Source organism: Tiliqua scincoides, chromosome 2 (genome assembly GCF_035046505.1).
Source record: "Tiliqua scincoides isolate rTilSci1 chromosome 2, rTilSci1.hap2, whole genome shotgun sequence".
Classification (NCBI taxonomy): Eukaryota; Metazoa; Chordata; class Lepidosauria; order Squamata; family Scincidae; genus Tiliqua; species Tiliqua scincoides.
This window is the reverse complement of record NC_089822.1, coordinates 10,595,635-10,621,856: the sequence shown is the minus strand read 5'-3', so window position 1 is coordinate 10,621,856 and position 26,222 is coordinate 10,595,635. Positions and strand designations below refer to the sequence as shown.

Below are 26,222 nucleotides of genomic sequence, written 5' to 3'. Positions count from 1 at the left end.
TCATTTTCCAGACTTTTGTAGTAAATTCACATCATATGCATAAACCTGTTGGAACCAAATTTAAGTTTTATCTGTTGCTTCAGTAGTCCTAACAATCTTGCAGAACGTCTCAAATGATAGAAGCGTGTATAATACTGCAAGTATTAATTAAAATACAAATCAAAGATATATACATGGATACCTGTGCATGATTGCCTGCTCAAATAATAATATTCAACTTTGGCAGACATATTACAGAATAGAAACAAGGGAAACCAAGTTGCCCCAGGATAAGTATTTCTGTACATGTGAAATGTGCAAAAGTGAAATTGGCTTTGCTTGGCCCTCCCTTGTTTGATGCTGATGAAAAAGCTCCTTAGCACTTGATGGGATGCAATGTTCACAGCACTAGTGTGTCGGTGTGACTTTTGCATATGCCAGTTAGGGAACTCAACTATGCTTGAGGTGAGCAAAGGAAGCATGATGGTGTTTGCCTCTTTTGATACCAATTGCAATTTTCAGACTTTCCACTTTCACTTGATATAATTTTGTGCTCTGATTGGAAGAGTGGTACTTAAAAAAAAAGAAGAAGAAAAAAAGAATGGGCAGATGAAAAACCTGCCAATGTTTACTTATGCAAATCCTGACATTCTTTCCAACCTGTCCACAGACATTCTGTGTTGTCTCATGAACTTTTTCTCTTTCTAATTCATGGAAAGCAAATAATAGAGTCGCTAAATAAGTATTGGACTCTCCTGCAGTTCAGGGTGCGAGTGAATATTTGCAGAAACTTTGGCAATGTTCTTGATATTTGCCCAGCAGTCTTGCAATAATCAAATGTTATGGTCAGATGGAAATTTTTTGTTTTAAACCTCCTGGAAAATTATGCATGTTGTTGGCTGCCTATTTACTCCAGTCCTTTGAACAAACACCACCTTAATTCCTACCGAGGCTGTAAACCTGCAGCTAGAATTGCACATCAGTGAATGTCCCTCCATATGTAAAGTTCTCTGCATAGCAGAAAGAATGCTAGGCTGTCTTTGATTTTTCATGATATTGCAGTATAAGGAATTGGGCCTTTGTTTTGAAGTTGGACTCATTTGGAGCCCAATCCTATCCATTCCCCCTCCCCTGCTGATGCAGAATCATCAAAAAAGGCTACTGCTGTATCCTATGGGGGGCACATTCTTAAAGGTCACCTCTGGGTGAGAGAACGAATGTTCCCTTACCTGGGGGTAAGCCTCTGCAGTGCAGAGGAGTCTATTCTGACCTGCACTAGTGATTTGAAGACATAGGTCAGAATGGACCCATGCTGCAGGATCAGATCCAGGAAGGGGGCTAGGATTCAGTGGCCACTGCTGACCCAGAAACTACTCCCTTTCTGGATCCAACCTGCCCTCCCCCACTTCCATTACCACCTCATTCCACCTTCCCCTGCACCATTCTGGCCTCCCGCCCACCACCACATCCCATCTCCTCTGCCAACTTATTTGCCTTGGTGGGTCTGGGGGGATCTGCTGACACTTGCAGGAAGGCTATGGCCTTCCTGCTGCTGCTCTGGCAGCATGTACCTCCACACATTTATGACTGCCATAAAACAGTCAGTGTTGGCACTTACGGGGTGCAAGCCATGATGTGTATGCGCAACCTCCTGATTTTAGAAATGGGTTATGTCAGAATGCCAGATGTAGGGGAGGGCACCAGGATGAGGTCTCTTGTTATCTGGTGTGCACCCTGGGGCATTTGGTGGGCCGCTGTGAGATACAGGAAGCTGGACTAGATGGGCCTATGGCCTGATCCAGTGGGGCTGTTCTTATGTTAGGGCAGCCCACTAGGATTGGGCTGTGAGGCTGCAATCCTATACATATTTAGCTGGGAGTAATACCCGTTAAACTCAAGGAGACTTACTCTGGAGTAAAGGGGGCCTGTTCTTGGAATCCACACAGATACTGAAATCTGCAAATGTTCAAATCCTCAGATTTGGGCACCCCAAACCCTAATTTTATTCAACAAGAAAAAATTATCCCCAGCCACAGATATTCAGATGTATGCTCCCTTTGGCAATGGAGGTTCTGTTTTATCCTTCACAGGTAGTAACTGATGATGGATGTATGCTCTATGAATAAATGCACTTCCTCTTCAGTTCTGCTTTTATGTTTCAAACAGACGCTGACCACAAGAACATTATATTGCAGTCAAGTGAATCACTCACCTAGACGAACATGACAGGTCCCTTCCACTTCGGAAACGGTGATGACAACACTCTTTGTGACAATAGGCAACCGAGCATCATTACAGAGAAGACAAAGTCGCAGATTAAGTGTAGTAAATGGAGGGTGGATACTGAGGCTGAGAACTAAATCCTAGGATGAGTAACCAGACTTGGAGGCTGTAAGCCAGAATGTCTGGGAGGCTAATATTAGATTCCACTTGAAGCAGCACATCGGGTTTTAGGATGCTAAATTCTCCTTTCCCGTTTTTGGTTAATGGGTCGGATTGCCATAGAAAACAAAATGCCTGTCTGTGCAGTTGGCTACTCTTTGAGTGAATGGAATCTTTGGTCCAGATGCCAGGCCTCGGACAGCTTGACATGCAGCTTCTTCCCAGAGACCTGCATCATTGTTGCAATGGCGCTTGGCTCATTGTTTTAATGGCACCACATTATCACTGTCCTGGCAGGGAAAGAAAGCTTACAGCCCAATCCTGTCCTTTTCCCCACCACAGCATGCAGCTGCGCCAAAGCAGGCTGTATCTGTATGCTATTGGGGGTGGGGGGAAGATAAGGAGACTTGGGAAAGGAAAAATATCTTCCTTACCATAAGCCCCCCAATTGCCAGTGGGTCTCCTTGAACCTGCACCAGCTTACAAGTTGAGGAAACAAAGGGGAGGTGTCAGCTGGTCCCAGGGGGATGCCATTCCCCAGAAGTCACATGTCCTGTGTGCCACTCTTGCCGCCTCCAACACACCTTTCACTTCCCCCTGTCTTGCCTTCTTACTGACCCACTATCATTGCCAGGTACTTCTGTCCCTGCCGCCCTATGTCTACATTCCAGAAGTGCGCAGTTTTGCGCACTGTTGGTGCACTGTTCGCAAACCTATCCCTGCCAGAACACGAGTTTCAGCAGTGGTTGCACCTCATAGATTAATAGATCTGTGACGCAGGGTAGTGGCCACATAGCAGAGTTTTAAAGCAGAAAGTCCCTAGTTTGACTCTTGCCTCACTAGGTGACTTCATTAGGGTTAAACTAGACAAGATGTGGAAGTTAATCTCCCAATGCCATTCTCAGACCTTAAAAGGAGGTTGTAAGGCAGAACCTCCTGAAGCCAAGGTGCTGATGGAAGGGGGCTTAATCCTCCCTCCCACAATGCCATTTTCTCGGTCATCTTCTTCCTCCCCATGCTGCTATTTGTCTCCATTGGGAAAAATGACAAACTTGGTACAGGCGGTGTCCCCAATAGAGTTTACAGCAGCTTTGAAGAGCAATTAAAACTGATTAAATGGTGCAGGGGGGAGTTAACCCCTCTCCCCACTGCAGCTGCTCTAATTCAGTGCACCCTCTTGTCCCGGTTACCTCTGACTTTAGATTTGTAGAGTTTTCCAGAGTTTTCTTTGCCTAGTTTGGCCCTTTGACAAGTCGTTCTCTCTTAGTCATGTTTGGAGTTGGCAGGATTTGAACCCAGGACGTTCTACATGCAAAGCAAGCACTCTATCATTCAGGAGGGGTACAGCGCATTGATGAGCAGTTGAATGGAAGAAGGACCCCATCTACGACATCCCAGATTCTAGGACCCAACTATCATCATTTTTATCATATTTCCCATTTTTCCCATTTCAATCTTTCCATCACTCAGCCATCCCTGTACAAATTTTGGGAATCTTATTCTCAAGATAACTACAATCAAGTGTGCTTCTAAAATATACTCAGTTCAGGACAGGGACCAGTGTCTCTTCCAGCATGGACCAATAACACTCAAGTACGTAATGAAACTTTTTTTTCAGAAAGATGAGGGTTCAGCTGGCTCCAGTCAACAGGGGATTTTTTAAAATTTTATTTTAGGGCATTTATAGGTTTTTTGGCTACTTATTGAAGCTGTGCTATGTGTTGTAGGATGAGAGAGTTGCATTCTCCAAATTTTGTAAACGACTTGCACACCCCTTTGAGAGAGTCTTAAGGCGGAAGAGTGGGATAAAAATGCTTTAAAAACAAATATTCAGTGATCTTTCCCATTCAGATACCCACCCTATAAAGATGGAGAGCTAAATATACCAGTTTTTGTCCCCTGGCTGGTCCTTGGTTCTGATGTGACATTTGAGAATTAAACCTGGAGCTCTGGGAGTTGAGTCCTACTACTTATAAACTGTGCCACCAAGATTACAGGTTAGAGAGGTAAAAATCTGGTACTTGAAGCCTATGGGTAGAAACATCTTGGCAGAATCTGACTTATGTAGGAAGTCAGGTGATCAGGAAGAACCAGTAATCTCCCACTTCCTAAATAAAACTCCACGCTTGGCTGCTATTCTTTAGTCTGAGCAACAGATCACGTGGATAAGAACTCTCCTCAAAGTCTTTAGGAACCTGCCCAGCCCTGGTTATTCACCTGCAGGTACCCACTTGATTATACCCCATTGCCCTAGCTGCCCTACATTGCTGGACCCCACAAATCCCATGATACCCAGGGTCTGACAGGGACTCACTGAGGAACAGATGTTCTTGTAGAACCCAATCTTGTGAATGCACTTTGTTTAGTCTTGTATAGCTCACATGCCTCCTGATCCACACATTTTCAGCCTTTCTTTGTATTCATAAGGTCTAGCAACTTGCTTACCAAAAGAAAATTCACATCAGATACTGCATTTGCACAGCAGTTTTGTGAGTGCACAACATAAACACCTGGATGTTTCTTTCAATTTGGCTGTTCTCTTTTAAATTAAAAGAAAAAAAGCAGGGTATATTTAAGGTACTTTTAAAAAAAGATATTCAGTACTGCATTATGGAGGCATGAGATTAATTCATCAAACACTGGATGTCACCCTTGCACCACACAATCTGAACTCAACTGGATTGTCAAACCTGCTTGAAATGGTATAAGTATTATCTTTCATTCTCTCATCTGTACCCAAGAAGTACTATCTCCTAGAATCTCTGAATAACTTGGAATGCAGTTGTAAGCACGCTCTGGGCCAATGCAAGTCTCTTGCGCTCGCCCAGTACTGTTGCAAATATGCCATAAGGCATTTTTTTACCTCCTTCTGAGTCAGCTGGGCCAGCACAAGGATGTGCGCCAGCCTGTAGAGGCTGCATCCATCCTCTGTGCTGTCTAGAGAAGGTAAGGTTGCGGGGATTGGAGAGGGTGGAGGAGGGCGAAACAAAGGTGTTCCGAGGTGGGGGGAGGTGTTCCAAGGTGGGGGGAGGGAGGTTCTGGCAGGTGGGCTGGTAGGTGGACTGGCTTGGGGAGGGTGTGGGGACCAAACTCCAGCACTTAGACTGGATCTCAACCCTGTCCCTGGCTGGGTCAGCCCAACCCAGGCCACTTGGAAATGCATCAGTGATTTTGCTGGTGCAAATCTGAATAGCCTCATAGGGCTGGCTGTGGCACAACACAGGGTAAAGAGTGTTCATTCCCCTTACTGCAGCTTGCACCACAGCCAGTCCTGCACTGGATATGGGGCAGGCCAGCTGCCCTGCCTGTTCCAGCGCAGGTTAGGATTGAGCTGCCCAGACCTAATTGGTCCATCTTTAGATTGCAGCAACTAGAGCTTCACCCAATATTCTCTCATGTCAATCATGCATATGCACCATGCAGACATTCTAAAGAGCATATCCAGTAAACTATAGCTACTGGAAGAAACACTGACCTTCTTTGGCTGCTGCTCCTTTCTCTACAGCATTTTTCATCTTTTGCTTGGTTCTCGCTAAATTCTGCCAGTTTGACCTCATTGCCATTTAATATGGTTGGCTGTGGAAACCGACACTGTATGTTTACTGATTTTCATGATGCCTCTCAATTCACTTTCATGTCTCTGAAATACCATCATCTGTTTCCTCTTGGGGGTGGATGTGCACAAGTTTCGTTAGTGAATTAGCCATACCTTGGCTGGATTTATTTGAAAATTACACAGCAGGCCTGACAGATGTTGGCAAGAATTGTGCTCTTTGTTAATCTGAAAGATTCCAACAAACCTATTACCCCTCCATCAAGGCATGTTGGGTCTAAATATTGTATTGGCAACCTTCAGTCTCGAAAGACTATGGTATCGCGCTCTGAAAGGTGGTTCTGGCACAGCGTCTAGTGTGGCTGAAAAGGCCGATTCGGGAGTGACAATCCCTTCCACACCGGGAGCAAGTGCAGTCTGTCCCTGGTCTGTCTCCCTGGCTATGGGCCTTCCTTCTTTGCCTCTTAGCCTCAGACTGTTGGCAAAGTGTCTCTTCAAACTGGGAAAGGCTATGCTGCACAGCCTGCCTCCAAGCGGGCCGCTCAGAGGCCAGGGTTTCCCACTTGTTGAGGTCCATCCCTAAGGCCTTCAGATCCCTCTTGCAGATGTCCTTGTATCGCAGCTGTGGTCTACCTGTAGGGCGCTTTCCTTGCACGAGTTCTCCATAGAGGAGATCCTTTGGGATCCGGCCATCATCCATTCTCACGACATGACCGAGCCAACGCAGGCGTCTCTGTTTCAGCAGTGAATACATGCTAGGGATTCCAGCACGTTCCAGGACTGTGTTGTTAGGAACTTTGTCCTGCCAGGTGATGCCGAGGATGCGTCGGAGGCAGCGCATGTGGAAAGCGCTCAGTTTCCTCTCCTGTTGTGAGCGAAGAGTCCATGACTCGCTGCAGTACAGAAGTGTACTCAGGACGCAAGCTCTGTAGACCTGGATCTTGGTATGTTCCGTCAGCTTCTTGTTGGACCAGACTCTCTTTGTGAGTCTGGAAAACGTGGTAGCTGCTTTACCGATGCGCTTGTTTAGCTCGGTATCGAGAGAATGAGTGTCGGAGATCGTTGAGCCAAGGTACACAAAGTCATGGACAACCTCCAGTTCATGCTCAGAGATTGTAATGCAGGGAGGTGAGTCCACATCCTGAACCATGACCTGTGTTTTCTTCAATTGAATAGTATAGAGCAAAGCTACCAGTGAGCCTGAGAATCAAACCACATTATACCAGTATTTAATATGCTTTTACCTTTATGATATTTCAAAGCAAATCAAGATGGCACCTTGCTGTAATTTTCATTTTGTCATTAGATTGTGCAGACTGTTCATTGGCTGGATTTTGAGTCTCTGTCACATGCATTTCTATTTAATCACTCCTTTTGGTCTTTGTATACAGAATACCCTAAAATTCGAATAATGACGACCACTCTAGTGGTGACGAGGCACATTTTGAGGGAGGACCAGGGGACAGAGGGGAATTTTCTTCTGTATGGAACCACTACGTCTGAGATTACTGAAGAAACTGAATACATAAAACAGGTATGGCATTTCATATGCAGCTATATCTTATCCTGGGCCAGATTTTTGGTCCAGACCAATAATAATCTAGCCACTCTGGCTCTCCAAGGTCTCTGTCAGAGACCTGAGATCATTTAACCACAGACATTAGGGATTGAATTTTCAGCCTACTGCAGGTTTAATTATGTGGGCATCTAAAAGTGTGTGATAAATCTCTCTCTCACACACACACACGCCCCTCTGGTTAGATTAATCTATTAAAAGACATTTTGATTGACTTAGGGCCTGATCCCAAGCCATTTACAACAGCAGCTCTCTTATTTTACTAAGAATATTTTTATACCACTTTTCAACAACAAAGTTCACAAAGTGGTTTACAGAGAAAGTCAAATAACTAAATGGATCCCTGTTACCAAAGGGCTCACAATCTTTAAAAAAAAATGCATAAGAATACCAGCAAAAAGCCAGTAGAAAGACACTGTTCTGGTGTGAAGGGGGGCAGTTAGTCGTCGTCCCCTGCTAAACATAAGAGGAGAACTAATTGAAAAAGTGCCTTTGTCCAATTAGCAAGGCAACAGGCAGATTCCCTATTGTAATTGACCGTTATGTACAATGGAACTTCTGGCAAAAATGACCAGTGGCTCCACTCACATGCCACACTTGCCTGGATGCTTGATTAGTCCAGGTGAGGTGGTGAAGGGGTGGGTCATAAGAGGTTTGGGACAGGGAGCAGGTTGGAGGGAATGGATTTTGGTGGCAAAGGTGCATGTTGGATTCTGTCCATGATTTTCCAACCCGCCTCACCACTTACGCCAGCAAAGTAGCTGGCATGGTTCTGAAGGGATCCATAGGTGATTACTCAGAGGTAATTTTTATTACCAGGAGGTAAGTTAAAAAAAAAAAGTTTACTTGCCTCTCAGTGGTCATCCTATCATGCCTCCTCACCATAGCATACACTCCAGCAGCACAACTGAACGGTGTTAAATAGAACTGGGCTCTTAATTCAGTACCATTCTGCCTAGAAGGATGTCTGAATTTCATTTTCTTCATGGAATTACTCTGCAGTGATTCAAAAATAACATCTGGATCAAAAATTTCAAAATGAATATTACAGATATTCCTTTTCAGTATATAACATATAGTATTTGAGACAGTTGTCTGAATTTGTCTGTAGCTTGAATTTCCAAGTGTCGGATGTGATTCTTTTGGTTTTCCTCATACAGATTAGATCCACACTAGCAAAAGTCCAGTCTCAGCTGTGTAAAAGTGAATCTTGCCGTGAAGTTGCAGATGGCATGCTGGATTCAAAGGTATGGTGGAACTTTGCCTACTGAAAGCAGATTATGATGATGGCCAAACTGTGACATTTTGCATTTCACCAAAAGTTCAGTATGGTTGCCTTTTTGAAATGTTTTGAAGCAGTGTGAAAGAACTTGTACTTAATAAACAGAAGCTCCTGTGCATTGTCTGAAAGATGTCATATTTAACTTTTCATTCCCTGATATAATAATGCCTAAGAGCTGTAATAGTTTGTCAAAGAAAGAGGATGTCTCAGCAGTTTTTTAGATTGCTGAACCTGCACAGGAGCTTCTGGGGAGTTAGACATGTCTAAAAATAAGAGTAAGTCAACACAAAATCAGTAAAAAAAAAATAGGGCATTTATCACAAGGTTCAAAATAAACAAGAGCCTCGCTAATTAAAATTTGTTGTCATTAAATGCTCAGCTGAGGGGTTAGAACATAAGAACATACGACTGGAGGCCTCTTCCACATCAGCAACTTCTTTTCACATCCAGGAGGTGTTCAGAGGGGCAAGGAGGTCACACACACCTTAGCCCATTACATTGAATAAACTTATTTTTGAGACTCTACGAATGTGTAACTTACCAAAGTCAACGGAACAAATTGATTGTTAACTTAACAATTAAGTGGAATTATTTCTCTATTTAACAGACCGAACTACTTGGCTACTATTCAGATAAAAATTGAAGGTCACTAGGTTTTCTGGAGAATACATTGAGAAAACTGTGCATTGTGATTTTGGTAGTGAATTATCTTAATAGAATTATCTTGGCATATACCAAAAGGAAGACATTTCCAAAGATGTGGCAGTGAAGCTTGTCAGCCTAAAATTATGAGAGGAGATATTACAGAATATAAGGGCTGGGAACAATCTTAGAGTGAATGACGATCACTCTTGTCCATCTTACCTGTTGTGCACTATGAAGTCTTGAAGAAAAGATGGGATCTTGTTGGTTTGCAAGTAGGAAGTACTGGAGTGCTGTTCAGTGTAAATGTTTTAATAAGGAATGAATGGGTAGTTGTCTCAATCTGAGATGTTGTACAACTTGGTGATTATTCAAAATAATCTTTTCTGTGAATTTGGAAAATACTCTTGATGAAAGTACAAAGATATATTTTAACAGATTGGAACTCACTGATCATTTATGTAATAAATATATTTTAAAAAACTGCAACCTAAATTTAACTGAGCTGTGGAAGGGCTTTGATTTCACCATTAATGGAATATCCAGTGGAACAAGGGAATGAGATAGATTTGGATTTGATGGAGCTAGGTATAGTTCATGCAGACAGAAAAAAAGAAAGTGAGTAACAATTAGTCAAAAAATCTACCCTATTTTTTTCAGACTGGATTATAGATCCAGATGGTCATTATATCTTTATTACAGCTTTATTTAGAGAAATGGAAATTTTGTTGGGTTGCATCTATGCCTCTAATTCTAAACAGAACATGTTTTATATTCAAATCTCCAAGACATTAGCAGATAATTGTGAAAGAAAAAAAATAACAGGCTATTTTTTTAATGGGACAGTCTCTTCATGGATGACCAGAACATGCTCTGGCCAGTTTTACAAGGAATTTCTGTCTAACATGGCAAATTTCTATGGATTTTGGAGAGACTTTTTTTTAAACCACAACAAGAGACTGTATGTTCTTTGCGTTCCCTCATATCTCCTACAGCCAGATTCATATGTGTTTTACTTCTCTGGCTATTACTTTCAAAAGGTCAAAAGTGTTAATGTTAACTCACAAAGTACATGGTGATATCTTTTGAATGGGCACTTAGTGTTGAAACAGAGGGACAACATGTCTCTCTTATTTTCTGCTCCAAAACAAAAATTAGTCCAGTATATTGGAACCCTTTTTAATGAATATGTACAGATAAACAACTTGATATTAGTCCCATTTTGTTATGGGAAGCATTTAAAGCTGTTGTTAGAGGGGCATTTATCAAGTAGCCTTCTTTAAGTAAGAGAAGTAATAGAGACATGAAAGAACTCCGGGATCAAATGGAAACAACTAAAGCGGTGTTTCTCAAACCAGGACTCACTAGGTGAGTTGCATGCCAATTTCTGGTGGGTCATGTAGCACTTAGCTCAGCTGCAATTGAAAATGTTGTTGGCATCCTTCAGTCTCGGAAGACTATGGTATCGCGCTCTGAATAGTGGTTCTGGAACAGAGTGCCCTCTCCAGTGCGCGAAGCCTGGGTAAAGTAGATATGGAGGATAGACTGTTTCCCATGCAGCAAATCCCCCCTCTCCACGTCGCTGAAATGGTCCAATGGAAAGGCAGAAGCCAATACGCTTGGTTCCAGCAGCGTCGCAGGAGCTGCCAGAACGTGACTGTGTTCAGCCATGAACTGCCTCAGGGACTCCGGCTCTGGATTTTGCCTCGAAGTTGACTCCTGAAGCCTTTTCCATAACTGGATGTAACCACAAGGCAATGGAGGTTTGGGATCAGAGTTTTCTTTCTCTCAGATGAGCTGCCTTCCCAGGCTAAGGAGTCCCATCTACCCGGTGGCTGTTTAGTCACCTCTTACAGTACAGCCAAACTGAGGGCCTATTCTTATCCCCCTGCCCCCAGGGGGTAATTGAAAATACAGGGTACAGAGCTGCTGGGCAGGACAGGCTCCTGGTGGGAGAGAATGGCACTTTGTCCTGAATAAGTGGGGAGATGGGATGCTGGAAAGCGGGGGGGGGGGGGAGGGCTGTGTGGTTGGAGAAGGATACGTGTTCTACTTTGACTCCTGAGCTGGGATGTTTGATTCTAAGCTATGCAAAATAACAGCATGAGTGCGCTATTTACTTTGGCTTAAGCTTGAATCCTAAATTGATGAAATCACTTCCAGCTACACTATCACTTCCAGGTTAATAACATCACTTCTGGTGGGTCCTGAGTCTCGACAGGTTATCATTCTGAAAAGCGGATCCTGATGGTAAAACATTTGAGAACCATTTAACTAGAGGATCAACATTAAATGGTCACAGATAATTTATAAAAAACTGGAGGATGTAAGGGGGAAAAAATAGACCTCTGAAATAGAAGAAGAAGAAATCCCTTTGTTACTTGAAACAATGTTTGAAATGAGGAATAAGGATTAGGTTCTGAAGTCAGTGCACAAGCCAAAAATTGTATATTGTCAAAATTACCCTTAACTACAGTATGGTCTTCTCCATGTAACTTAACCACTGATTTAACCACAATGCATGTTTTTGTTGCAAAGCAGACCTTAGGATTAGGCCTCTTGGTCATCAGAGCTATGCAGGCCTCTCTGCACAGAGTTGAATGTTGATATTTGGCTTTTATCTGTCCAGTGCAAGTGATATGCAAACCTAGGCAGAAAGAGTTTGCTATCTGATGCAATGTTCCTGTGCTAATTAATCTTGTAAGCAGAGGCTATCGTCCTGGGGGAATGAAAAGCTGTTATTTATCAGGTCTGTTGTGCTAATGCTTTCACGTATGAAACCCTGGGGACCTGAGTAAATAGAACATGATATTTTATTGCCATGAGCTGACAGAGGGAAATGTTAATTCTTGCCCAGCATTGTAAATGCTCTTAGATGGAATGAAGACTGGGATAGGATCTTTGGCTTGCAGAGTTTATCTGTGTCACTCCAGTGAAATCTGGCTTCCAGAAGCTCTTTGTAAATTTCTTTCTAGGATTGCTTATGCAATTCTCTCCATCTGAATCTCCTCTTTGGATTTTGAATTACCTGTCATTCAGCGTGTAGTTGGTCTGTGGAACTCCTTGCCACAGGATGTGGTGATGGCATCTTGCCTGGATGCCTTTAAAAGGGGATTGGACAAATTTCTGGAGGAAAAATTCATCACGGGTTACAAGCCATGATGTGTATGTGCAACCTCCTGATTTCAAAAATGGGCTATGTCAGAATGCCAGATGCAAGGGAGGGCACCAGGATCCAGGTCTCTTGTTGTCTTATATACTCCCTGCGCATTTGGTGGTCCACTGTGAGATATAGGAAGCTGGACTAGATGGGCCTATGGCTTGATCCAACAGGGCTGTTCTTATATCCATACTCCAAAAGCAGCATCACTACATTAGTGGTTGGCCATGCTTCCGTCTTTTATTTCCAAACTTTCTTCAGACCTTAGCATTTGTGCAGTTTGCCACAATTCTAGTTCATGTCTTTTCCTACAGGTTATTGATGTACACAAGCACATGTGCTCTCTGACTAAATAACAATATGGAAAATAGCCTTGTTGGGGCTGTGTGTTCAGATCAAGCATATTTTCTGGCATTTGATGATTTAGGTGGGGGGGGGGATCAGTGGATACTAAATCAGTGGAAAAGTATCTTCAAAGCCTCACTTTCAGGTTTCTTGCTCCTCCATTCCTCCAGAATGCATACACGCTATATCACATTCTGCCACTAGATGGCGTGAACGATGGAATGAAATTATAATTGTTTAACAGTGCAAAGGTAGGATATTGGATTTGGATCCTTTTTTCCTTGTTACAAGGCATTTAAGGGTGGACCTCGGTATCAAATCAGTCAAATCAGTGGATACCAAATGTGGATACTGATACTGTGGATCCCACCTGTATACAATTGTGCATTATAACCTGTGAGGGGGGGGGGGAAGTGAACAGAAGTCGTTGTAAACTGCAGTTCCCAAAGTGCATAATTAGAAGGTAGGTAGAGTGGAATGTAGAGTAGAGCGAGCCCAAGAGATGCTCGGAGAAGGTGGGAATTCACTCATCCCTGATGTTAATTCTATTAGCCACATTTCCAAGAATCTGGATGGGACTTTGACGAAGAGACCCTAGCTTCCAGCTACAAGGAAACTATGGAAAAGATCAAAAGAACAGAAGATGAATTGTTAAGGGTGAACAAAGAAAATGAACAACTGAAGTTCAAGGTGTGTCAATTTTTCTTCATAGTGCAAAGTCTATTTCCGTATCGGAGAGAGCCATAGAGAATGCCCATCCGGATTCAGATTAATTCTGTAAAACTGTGGATTCCTTGTTGGTCATGAAACAGCGGCCTTGTACACACACACGGTGGTTGATGTGGTCATAGGTCAGCAATTTCAATGTTTTTCTTCTCAAGTCGCACTGACCTCTATGGTCTTTGCCTCTTCTGACATCACTTCTGGCTTCCATGAGACCCATCTGGGTTCCGTAGCTCTGTTTCTAGGGCAATTGTCTGCAATAACAAATTGTCTGTCCTTCTTCCTTCACTGGCTTTGCAGAACCTGGAGGCCTCCTACTCCAGTTTAACTTGAGAAGTGAGCTTGGCAAATTGTCTGTTTTCCAGACAATCATAAAATAGATCATTTTGCTTTGAGCCCATTTCCAAACCTAGTTTGGATACCATCTTAATTCCGATTGTTTAACCGAAAATGCAACAGGGTTTGAACCCTTCCTTCACCCCCTTCATGAGCCCCTCAACCCCTGCCTGTGACAAACCGTGGCTTGTTTTGCCACCCTGTTCTCAGTTACCTAGCATGGAAATAGCAACATCAGAAGTAGGGAGGCCTCCCTCCCTGTCACCATCTGGAATGCTACTAGAGAGTTGGGAAATGTAGTTTTCCAAGGTATCTGAATTCTTTACATGGACATCAGGCTCCCTGGAAACTACATTCTAGGACCTCTGGTACTAGTACATTGCCATCAGCATTTTTACAGGAGTCCTGAGGGTAGGATAGAGGCAGGGATGCCTCCCTACTACTACCAGACATGACAGCAACTGTTACCCTGCACATGCCTGATCTCATCTGATCTTGGAAGCTAAGCAGGGTCAGGCCTGGTTAGTACTTGGATAGGAGACCTCCTGGGAATACTGGGTGCTGTAGGCTTATTCCATAGTCTTTCGAGACTGAAGGTTGGCAACCAACCAGATACCAGACATAAACCGAATCGTGGGAGTTTTTTTTTTTCCTGGCTCATACTGCAATCTGAGCCAGAGGTTGTTTTGTGTGAACTATTTTTAATATACCAATTTCATATGGCTATGCACCTGTTTTTTTAATTGTTGTTGCTCATACATACCTGGGATCTCTGCAATTGGATGTGCTACAAAGGCGAATACACTTTACATTATAATTATGTCATGTCGGGCCTTTCCAGCTTGAAGCTGTAAGAGAAGCCGGTGCAGAGTCTGTAAAAATCGGTGCCCGTAAACTCCGAGAGAATTACCACAAGCGCTCTGATGATCTCAAGAAAAGGCATGAAGGAGTCATACACCTAATGAAGGTAGTAGCCAGTCTTGTATGCACATCCCTAGTCAGCAGCTGTTCCTGATTATTGATCACTGGGAATGTATGAAAGGGCCATGTTTCTTATTTTTATGTTCTTGCTAGGATATCTGCCACAAATCCACTATTCTTGAACTTTGTATGCCATTTCATGCCCAGCTGTCTCTTGCTTTGTTCTTCCACAATGCCATTTTCCCTCCCCCTAAGGGGAGGGTGGTGAGCACTGAAAGTAGCAGGGGAGGGGTGGACATTTGGTCAACAGAGCTTGATCTTCTGGGCCTCTAGTTTTCAAACCAAAGCGAGTCTTAAATGTAGGTATCCTTTCTGAATGTCAGTATGTGTATCTTTCATCTTTTTGATTTGCTAAATACCCACATTTGAACTTGTTCTCATTGGACAGGTTTTTTTGTCCAGTCATTAAAATCTGGGAGCTAGAAGTTGCTCCGCACTTAGGACTGCAGCCCAGGCAACTGTTCAATATAACATCCTCTCCCTTGAAACTATGGACGATAAGACCAGCTGTTTTGAACTGTGCATTTCTGTTTATTGGCAATTCAGTGCAATGTTCTCTGACAGCTGAGCCCACTTAAGACACCTTCAGAGAAACAAAAACAGTGACCAAGTGCTTTGAAAGATGAAGATGCCTGCTTATGAAATCAGTGGGGAACTGGTTATCAAAAGATAGGCATTTGGCACATTGGAAAACCAGGCTCCTTAGAGCATCCCATTCCACATAAAATGAAATGACATAAAATGAAATGTAACTGTCTACAATGGGTTTTTATTTTCTAATTTTGCATCTTCCTGTTGCATGTTGGCTATTTTTTAAGCTGCATATAGTTGGTGGCATTGGAAAAACTTTCAGACTGGGAACCTGTGTTTGAGGCCCAGCAGCTATAGCTGGACTGTTGGATTGACTACAGTCAATCCTGGATTGAAACCTGGATGTTTCTCTTGATCAGCATGGTGTAGTAAAGTGTGGGACCAGGAAGACCTGGATTCAAATCCCCACTTAGCCACAAAGCTCGCAGGCTGGTCAGCATCGCTTAGCCCAACCTACCTCACAGTGTTTTTGTGAGGATAAAGTGGAGATGAATAAACTTGTATGCCATCCTGAGGTCCTTGAGGGAAGGGCAGGATAGAAACGTAACCAGTAATAATAAACCATGCATGGAACTTGTGCTGGTTTGGCTTCCAGAGCAGGATTGCCAGATTGCAACATGTGGGAGTTGCCCTGACAGCCCCAACCTAAACAATTTTCCAATCTGAGGCAGCTGCAGTGCAGCCCTGAGATAAGGGAACAAATGCTACCTTACCATGAGGAGACCTGTATGGCTGCCTCCGCCACTGCAGGCTGCATCATTTATCCCATTGGCTTGGCTGCGTCGGAACTGAAAAACTGGTTAGGTTTGGGCTGTAAGGCAAGTTACAGTGTCCAAATCTGTCCTGAAAAAGCGGTGCTGCAGGTATACATCTATAGTCCTCCTGAATGCTGCTGTTCCTGTAACATCATCTCCCTCCTCCCCCCTCCCCAGGCTCGCAAACTGGAGCAAGAAGAGAAATTGAAGCATAGCACAGATGGTCTTCGTCAACTGAATGTTCGGCTGTTTGAAAAGTATGTTCAGATTGAAGAACTGGAGAAACGAGTACAAAGGATGGAAGAGGTGAGGTTGGAGATTCTGTCCATCGGTCGTGCACTTGTGCTGTCGTGTCCTACAAAAGATGTCCAAGGAGAAACTTTCCTTCTGACTTGAGGCAGAGGCAGTTGTTAACGATGGAAGAACTGAACTGTAAACGTACAACTCTCATAGCACAATAGCTGTAAATCCCAAGTCTAAAAGCAATTGGTGTAAGTTTCTGAATTGCTCTCAACCTTTCCATATAGCCGTGGATAAACCCAACCACAATGGCTTTGCATCATAGCCATCTCTGTGGTCATCACCACATCTTGTGATTCTCCTGATTAGCTATAGCACTTCTCTCTCTCTTTTTAAAATTCTAAATCTCTCACCAATCACTTTAATTGGATTATGTCAGATCTAGTCTTGTAAGAGGGGGAGAGCTCTATCTATTCACACTATGCATAATTATAAGCCTTAATCATCCCCCCCATCTGCAACACTTTCTTTATTAAAAAGCCCCAAATACTTTAGCCCAGTGATTCATAAACTGTGTGTTGGGACCCGCTAGTGGGTTGCGAACCAATTTTTGGTGGGTCGCGAAACTGACAAGCTGATAGCTGACAAGGAAAATGTAGTGAGCTCTATGGAAACCGAAAGGAGCAATGTGTCTGCTCATGAGTAGGTGACTGTGCCTTGGTCCCCTTCAAAGGCCAAGCTGAGGGGAATGCAGTGCCACCAGAATGGTCCCAATCTGATGAACGCAGGCCCCAACAAATTCATGTAAAGGAAGTCCCCCCTCCAAGCTGACAAAGAAAACGTATTGAGCCCTATGAAAAGTGAAACTGAGCCACACACGCACATTTATTTGTGAGTAGGTGACCGTGCCTTGGCTCCTATTGAAGTCCAGGCAAAGGGGGAATGCAAGGCCACCATAATGGTCCTGATTTGATGAATGTGGAGCTCAATAAATGCTCCATAAGTCTGTTCCCCCTCCCCCCATAGTAAAAAGGATAAAAACGGGCTTGAGCTGCTGGTAAAATGAAACTTTTTTTTTAGTCTCAAAAAGCTAGGTGGGTTCTGATAGTGTCACTTTAAAAAGTGGATCTTGGTGCTAAAAAGTTTTAGCCTATCCTGATAGGGAAGTTGCTTTAACTATTGTGGCCATTTAGGTTTCCCTCTTCTGATTTCATTTTCTCAAATCTGCCAGCCGCTCAAGGACACTTACCCAGAAGTGTGAATATATGGCTTTTGTTGTGGAAGGGAATAGTTGCCCTTCTTCACAAGTCCTCTTCAGACATTTAAAATGGGGAGCAATTGCAATGGTTGTTGCAGTCAAGTGCTGAAAGCTTGGTGAATTTTCAGCATGCTCTTGTGGAAGCGATGCCCGAGTGCAGCATCCATGCTTTAAGGAACATCTGAAGAGGTCTCTACTTGTGAGAAGACCCTCGTATGATGCTCTGCATGATTTTACAAATAGTGTCAAATTGATAATGTTCTGTGGGTGCAGAGTCTGCAAATCCACTCCATTTCTTTCACGTGGGTGTAAATGGAGACCTTTTGAGAGATGCATTTTACTATTAGATCTGATTATTCCACTGGTAAATAGTAGAAGGGAGCCAATTTGTGACAGCTTTGGAAGCATTTACTTACAAACACCTACCCATTCTATTCTTCTTTGTCATCATTCAAGCACGCTGGCAAACTCTTTGCAAAGCCCTTCCAGCATCCTCGGCTGATATACAAGTGCTTGGCCGTGAACACCACCCCCTTTGTAGTAAATAGTGATTAGCAAGAAGAAGTTATTGCCATGAACATATCACTTGAAATTAAAGCATCACCATCTGTTCTGTTATGACTTGGAAAGCAACAGGATCACATTCCATTAATAGAGTTTCAGCCAGTGAAACGGATGGAGAAGATTTTTGAATGTGTAAGGGCTAAGTGGGCAGAAACTGCAGCTCAGTGGCAGAGCCCATGATTCTTAAGTAGATGCTCCTAGGTTCAGTCCCTGGATTCTTCACATAAGACTGATTAAGACCTATGTTTGCAAGCCTGAAGAGCCACTGTACACAATACTGAGCTAAGTGCATCAGCAGCCTGAATTGGTATACAGTACAGGTCCAGCCTATTTATACACTGATTTTTTATAGATGGATTTGACTCAACACGAATGGCCACTGCAAATGAGAAGGAATGTGCTGATCCCTGGAGAAGGGGAAAAATGCATCCCTTTAAAATCAGTTTAAAAAAACTGAACAGTCCTTTAACAATAGCCTCCTTAATGAGAGAGAGGGGGGCAGCTGGCTGACAATCCATCAATCCTTCTCTCTCCAGGTGATCCCTTCCCCCTGAGCAGGTGAAAGAAAGGTGATCACTTTGCATTGGTGAAGGGAGGGGCTGAGTGAAGCTCCTTTCTAAGCTCTTGGAGGATGACCGACCGATTGATGGATTGTCTTCTTAATGACTCTTATCTTACATCACAATGGTCAACAAGGCTGTTTTTAAATCACAGGAGCAAAGAAACTTTGTTTTTTAAATTGATTTGCTATAGTGTGTCTTTTGCCATCCTCATGAGTGCTTGGAAGGGAACCCACACAAATAATAACCATGGAAACTATTGTCATGAATGCATTTGACCCAGTCCAGCTCAGGGCAAATGTGGGTAGATGCAAACTTCTGCATGTTGATCTCTAGCTGGATTTGGAACTGTACTGGTGGCTTCTGGTGTGATCCCTAAAGCAGAGCTGCATGTGTGCTCTCCTGGATTGATAACTTTGCTGATCTGTTTGGGGTGGGGGGAGTGGAAGTGGGGAGTTGGAGCATGTGTGTACAGTTGAATCAGGGCCATCACAGAAAATAAAAGTAAAATTAAGAAAAATTAAGGCAATGAAAGCTTTGTCATTCTTACTACCCCTGGTTGCCTTTCTGGGAATATCTAGATTTTTTAAAATTCAAATTGAACATAGAGTGACTTTGTTGTTTCTTAGGAAAAGAAAACTTTGAAAGAAAAGAAGCGGCTTTTAAAAGAGAAGCTTCAGCGGATGATGTCAAATGCTGAAGACACTAAAAGGTTTGCAACCTCAAGAAAATAGATTTTAATGTGCTTTTCCATAGGAAGGGACTGGGCAATCTCTACTCTCCAGGTCACATTTATGCTATATATGTATACGTACGTACGTGTGTGTGTGTGTGTGTGTGTGTGTGTGTGTGTGTATAGGATATAAAGATATTATAGACTTCTAGAATAAAGTAAGGGTCGCCTATAGTAGTGGTTCTCAAACTTTTTAGTGTTGGGACTCACCTTAAAAAAAAAAAGTTTCACTTTTTCTAGCTGCTCAAACCTCTATGGCTATAGTGGTGATTGGGCAGCAGTGCTTCCCCCTCCTCGCCAAGTAGCAGCTTGTTTAGCCCTTGATGCACATAGCCTAATCTACCCTGCCAGTTTCACAAACCACCCAAAAATGGGTCATGACACACTGGTGGGCCATGGCCCCACATTTTGGGAGCTACTGGATAATGTTCAAAGTAGGATTTCCAGACCCTGTCCGATTTTTAATTAGGAAATAATTGTACTGTTATGTCAAGAGGCAGGCCCCTGTCCATTTTCTAGACCACATATTTGCAAACGTCCCTGTTGTATAATTTGCCCATCCAGTGGCGCCCCAGAGGTATATTGCAGGCGCGCACGCACACACCCACACACACACACACACACACACACACACACACACACACACACACACACACACACACACACACACACACACACACACACACACCATACACAGAGAACACAGTAGGTATACACAGTGTGGCATGTTCATATTATTGCTTCTTCTGGAATCCACAAAGAAGTAGATCACATAGATGGGATATATTTGTGTACAGATATTTACATGATTGAGGATTTATTGTTACGCTATGCTATATGTAGAGTCTAAGTGCTTGAGTCCTGTGTGAACTGTCACAGCTTCACATTCAGAACGTTCACATAACAAAGCCCTATATATTATCACTTCAGGTTGAGTTTGGAGATTGCAAATAAGGAACCCAGAACATCTGGGACAGGACTAGTCTTCCGCTTTTTGGGGGCGGGGGATGGAGCTTAGTGGAATTATATGCAGAAGGTGCTAGGTTCAGTCCCAGCATCTTCATGTAGGACTGTGAAAAACCCCTACCTGAAATCTGGAGTGATACTGCCAGTCAGTGATGACAGCATTGACCAAGATAAGGCTGCTTGGCTCAGTACGGCAGCTTCATGTGCTCTTCCGGGTGGTACCAGACAGGCTAATCACTGCTCATTTGCAAATTTTGTCCATTTTAATAATGTTTGAACAGAATTCTTTCCTGACTAGTTATACTTTTGGCAAACAGAGGGCTAGTCATCCATAATGCAGATTGTTATACCCCAATTAAGTTGCAGCCATTCATCCCGCCATATTTTTTTAATGTATAAATGACTTTTCTTTCTCTTCTTTTTTCTATCAGGTGTGCTGAAGTTCAAACAGATATTTTCACACTTCAGGAGCAAATTAGCCACTTGGACCATGTGATCCATTCTCAACACCAAAATTTACACAATGTGATTCAGCAGGTTAGTAGTAATACGAAAAGTGGCACCTCCACCTGGAGGATTTGCTGCTAATCTCCATGCTGACTTTGACAAGATTTCATAAAATTGCTTCAGAGTGGAGAGGGAGAATGAAGCCATTATTTTTCTAGCTCAGTGTTTCTCAAACCTTTTAGTACTGGGGCTCACTTTTTAAAATGGCATTCTGTTGGGACCCACCAGAAGTGATGTCATTAAACTGGAAATGATGTCATGGCTGGAAATGACACCATCAATTTAGGCTTCAAACCTAAACCACAATCAGCCAAAGGTCCCATTACACTGTGCACTTGTGCTGTTATTTTGCATAGCTTGGAATTCAAACATTCCAGCTCAGAAATCAAACCAGAACTCAGACTTGGATCATTCTCCAACCACACAGCTCTCCTCCCTTTCCAGCATACCATCTTCCTACCTGTTCAGGGCAGATTGCCATGCCTCTCTCCCACTGGGAGCCAACTCTACCCAGCAGCTCTGTATCCTGCATTTTCAGCTCTGTATTTTCAATGGTGACTGGTCTAGGTGCTACACAACCCACCTGAAATGGTCTTGCGGCCCACCTAGTAAGATCTGACCCACAGTTTGAGAAACACTGTTCTAGCGCATTCATCTCCGTGAACTTTAATTTTGAATTTATTTCATTAGGCTCTTGGGGGATATTATTTATTGGCTCTGTTTGTATCTATATTAAATTAGCAAAAGTTCTTGTGTAGCTTTTGTAACAGCCACTAATAGTTAAAAGAGGTTTGTGTACATGGCATTGTACACAGTCACATCCATGCTTGAATACTGGACTCCTAAACTGCGTTTTGATGGCCGTTGCCTACCAGCTACAGAACTCATCCATCTGCTTGGATGAGATCTAAAGACAAACAGTTTAGTAGTTTGAATGGGAAGGGGCCATGGCTAAATAGCAGGGTGTCTTTTTTTTTTTTAGATGGAAGAATTGAATAATGAATTAAAGCATCAAGATGAAAGAATAGCAGACATGAAAGAAAAGATTGAGATGCTCCAAGCAAAGGTAAGGAGAGAGCTGATCATTTGCTTTAGTCTGCTGTGTTCTGCTGATTAGAAGGTCAGATTTGCTCCTTACCTGCAAAGATGCAAGTCCATGAATTCCACGGAATGTGGAGACAGGCTGAGGTGGTAGAACTCTGGATTTATGGAGCCATCAGGGATCTGCGGTGGGTGGGGAGGCAGGTGAGGCATAACCTCCCCCCTGGAGTCCTTTGAAAAGTGTCACCACCGTGTGAGGCGCCCAGGCACTCACAACCCACACACTTTGCAGTGGTGGTGGTGCTTTTTAAAGAACTCTGCTGGGGAGATTCTGCCTCACCTGCCTCCCCACCCAGCGCATGTCCCTGGTATCCATCCATGTATTTTTTTAATGCATAGACAGGCTAGCCACTAAGATTCACAATGTATTTAGCTTTTAATTTGCGTCAAGGGAATAGTCAGGTCTCTTATATAAAGCAGCTCACTAAAACTTCATGGCTGTGACTGCTATCAAACCAGTGTTTGCCACTTCAGAATAGAGGTGGTCATGTTATGCAGGCAGGCAGCTATTGGGCTTTTTTGTTCTTGTTGGATATCCTCTTTCAGGAAAGCCCCCCCCAGATGATCACCTGTTAAAATCTTCTGACCTGTTGCCAAAACCCTATTTGCCCCTGCTTTTAACTGAGCAGTGTTTGATTTTTATTACTGCTTTATCGTCACAGCTTTTGGTATTTTATGTTGGTTTTATGCTGCCTTCTGCGATGTTAGCATTTTATTTTTTATATTGGCATTTTTATCTTAATTTGTAAGTCTCTTTTAAATGAATTGTCTGAATGCAGACCAGGGATCAGATGCAATGGTCATGTATGCCTTTTAAAGGAGGAAGAATGCTAAGTATTCTTACTTGGAATTGAATCCTGTCCAGATCAGAGCTCTTGAAAAGCTCTATTATTGAAACATACATTTTCAAAATTCAGTGTTTCCCTTGCTTTACACATTGAATCCAATGCAAAACTTGATTAATGGCAACCCACTTGGATACAAGAGGTTGGAGAGCCTCTACTAGCCTGCCTTTTTATATTTGGTGCCAGAATGAAAACACACACATGTATTTTCTCTTCTCTTCCAGAACAAAGAACTGAAGTACAAAGTGGATTTCTACACAGAACAGTCCGAACAAAAGGCTTCCAAATCTGTTTCAGCAAGGTATGTTCTTTTTCATGGATATCCAGCAACTTGCATGTTGAGAACTCATTATTTTGTATGAATGGTTAATTAGCCTCTGTGGCCCATCTCCATTTTTCTCCCCCTTTTATTCTTCTACCAAAATCTACTTAAATGAATTTGTGAGCTTTAGGAAAGGGTGGAAGAATTAGCAAAAGACACTATCCATTGCCTTCACTGTATTTCTAACTGCACTGGAATTCTGATTTTCAAAATAGATTGTTTTAAATATACTGTCTTTCTACCAATGCTCTCCAGGCAGTTAGCAACAATAATCAATTTAACCCAAAAGCCTCAAAGTTTGACAGTTGCTAATGAGCAACGTTATTCGGTAACATGCTACTGCAATCCATCAGGGGAGTAAGGTAGTTTTCTAACAGAGTTTTTTGAAAGTGAATTATCTGAATGGAAGAGCTCCACAGAGAGTCCAGCTCTGATCCTGTTTTCCCCCTTCACATTGCAAGGGGCAGTAGTTCTGTGGCAAAGCACATGTTTTGCATGTAGAAGGTCCCAAGCGATACCTGGCATCTCCAGGTAAGGTAGGAAAAGATACCCTGGAAAGCCACTGCCACCTGCCAGTCAGTGTACACAAACCTGAGCTAAGAACCAATGAACTTACTCAGTAGAAGGCAGCTTTTTGTGTGCTCCCACCACATTCTCTGTTGATCTGGGAGAGGGAAGATCTCACGTTCTCAGTAATCACTGGCAGTGTGGCTGTGTGTCCAGCACAGAAAGCACCAGATGAGGAGAAAAAGTTTGGGACATTCCTCGGTTGATTCTCAAAAGATTGGCATGAAGGAGAAGGGGGATCATGCCCTTCGGTGTCCTAAGCAAAAATGAAAGTACGCTTTCAATTTCAGCTTGCAGTACTCTTGACAATAAAACCATGTATAGCCAGAATACCAAAGCATGCTTTTAATGATATAGCTTTAAGAAGAGAACTGATAAATAGTTCTACAAATTAGCGTGCTGGGTCGCCAATATAGACACAGTCTAGAGCTGGACAGGGCATTCCTAACCATGTACAATCAACAAAACTTGGCAGAGAACTATCTTCTTCTACCTATAAAAGACCTAGAGGTAGCAGTGAGTCCTGTCATGGCTGTTGGCTTTAGCTAGCAAATTGAGGAAGTCTATTTTCATTGGTGTCTTTCTAGTAAAGAGTTGCCAAAATAAAGTTCACACATGCAAGTTGTTGTTAAAATCCCAAGAACTTTGCTCTAATTTCAGAAGACAGATGAACATGAGCGTGACAAATATGTACGCTGTGCTAGTGATGTAGTGTGAGAAGTACATGTAGCCCTTGAGTTCATTGTTGGTTTTCAATGTGGTCCTCTCCAGCCGGAAGGAGTTGCCAGCTTTTTCCTCACAAGTTGTTAGTTAAGCTGAGGGTCACCACATGCAACATACATTCTGACTGCCTGTGGGAGTTGGTGAGAGCCCTGCCACCCAGCTCTTGATCTTCTTAGTTATTAATAAGCCATCCATCTGCCGCTTAAGTGCTCTGCTTTCTGGAGTAGGCAGGGAGAGGTGGGATTTTGAAGCAGAGTTGGGAATACAGACCTGACCTTTATGTTCCTAGTTGCTTAACCCATTTCTGCCCAGCCCACAGGTGTACACATTTGATTCTTGTTGCATATATGCAATGTTGGGCAGAAATGGCTTAAGCAACACTTCATTTTCTGAGGACCAATTTGGAGTTTGTAATAGCCACAGAGGGAACACTGGGAATTTGACAAAGCAGCTTTTCTATAGTTTCTTAATTGTGTATTTAGTTAGTTTTGTGTCTGTGTGTGTATTGCATAGATATACAGTAATATTGTGTGTGTGTGCGCGCACACACACACACACACACACACACACAGACAATGAGCATACAGCAGTACATTTTCACTCATTAACCAAAGGAATAGGTTGCTATAATGTCCACCAACTTATTTGTTTGAGGAATATATTAGCTTCTAGCCATGAAAGCTAATTGAGCCTCAATTTTCACAGAGACTTTCGGTTCAATCCTAACTAGGGCTATGCAGCCCCTTATGACAGTGGAACAGTATTCACTGTTGCAAAATGGTTTGCAGTGCCATGCCCAGCACGCCACCATCAGCCATTTTCGAAGCACCACCATAAATGGCAGTAGTGCTGAAGATGCCCTCTCATAGCCAGCTACCTCCAGCAGGGCAGGTAAGCCAGCAGCAAGGGTGGGGAGTGGGTGGGCACTACAGGGAGGAGGAGGAACTGACAGAATGGGAGGCAGAACAAGCATACCCATGGCAGCGGCTTGCACTGGGATCCTTGTCCCATTTTTCAGTCATTCTGACATAGACCTGAGGTGACCCATTGGAGAGTGACAGAGGCTTATCCCTGGGTTAGGGAACTAATGCTCCCTTACCTGGAGGAGACTTCTGTGATGGCTTCCCTTCCCCAAGATGCAGCACACTCCCTGTTGGTGTGGCTGTATTGGTGGGCAAAAGGGTAGGGAGAGGGGTGTTGGGACTGGGCAATAAATCTCTGACTACTGTATGCTGGGGGACTTGACTCGGGATCGATTATTGCTATTGCGTCCTCCTCTTGGTAGTCTACCAAATTCAATGGACTGATATGACACATGGGTCTTAAATATCTTTGGAAATAAGTTGCTGTTCCCCTAGACTCAGTGCTAAGTTGCATTTTTCACAAGGCTGTGTTACTCATTTGGAATAACTTGTCTTCTCCTTGGTCTTGCAGGATCGATGGGGCTTTACCATACACCATGCTAGCTAGACTACACAAATGAAGCATCCTACAAAGCACTGACTTTTATGTAGATCTGTGGCAAGAATTC

The 26,222-nt window shown here is 43.1% G+C and overlaps 1 protein-coding gene and 1 pseudogene across 1 annotated transcript; both read left to right on the top strand.

Annotated features, from left to right (window-relative positions):
* Window positions 1-2,201: 2,201 nt before the first annotated feature.
* CCDC68 (coiled-coil domain containing 68) lies at window positions 2,202-26,174 on the top strand. Its single transcript, XM_066618080.1, has 11 exons — window positions 2,202-2,304; window positions 7,306-7,448; window positions 8,651-8,737; window positions 13,472-13,609; window positions 14,820-14,945; window positions 16,483-16,611; window positions 19,557-19,639; window positions 21,058-21,163; window positions 22,116-22,199; window positions 23,304-23,380; window positions 26,126-26,174. The coding sequence occupies exons 1-11, from the start codon at window positions 2,202-2,204 to the stop codon at window positions 26,172-26,174; spliced, it is 1,125 nt and encodes a 374-aa protein (XP_066474177.1).
* Window positions 14,432-14,548, top strand: LOC136642966 (5S ribosomal RNA; annotated as a pseudogene).
* Window positions 26,175-26,222: the final 48 nt, after the last annotated feature.

Bases quoted from the DNA above. Each gene is read 5' to 3' on its own strand.
- CCDC68 (XM_066618080.1), top strand. From the start codon at position 2,202: ATGACAGGTCCCTTCCACTTCGGAAACGGTGATGACAACACTCTTTGT. The intron at 7,449-8,650 runs GTATGGCATTTC...TTCCTCATACAG, and splicing joins AAACTGAATACATAAAACAG to ATTAGATCCACACTAGCAAA. The intron at 22,200-23,303 runs GTAAGGAGAGAG...CTTCTCTTCCAG, and splicing joins TTGAGATGCTCCAAGCAAAG to AACAAAGAACTGAAGTACAA.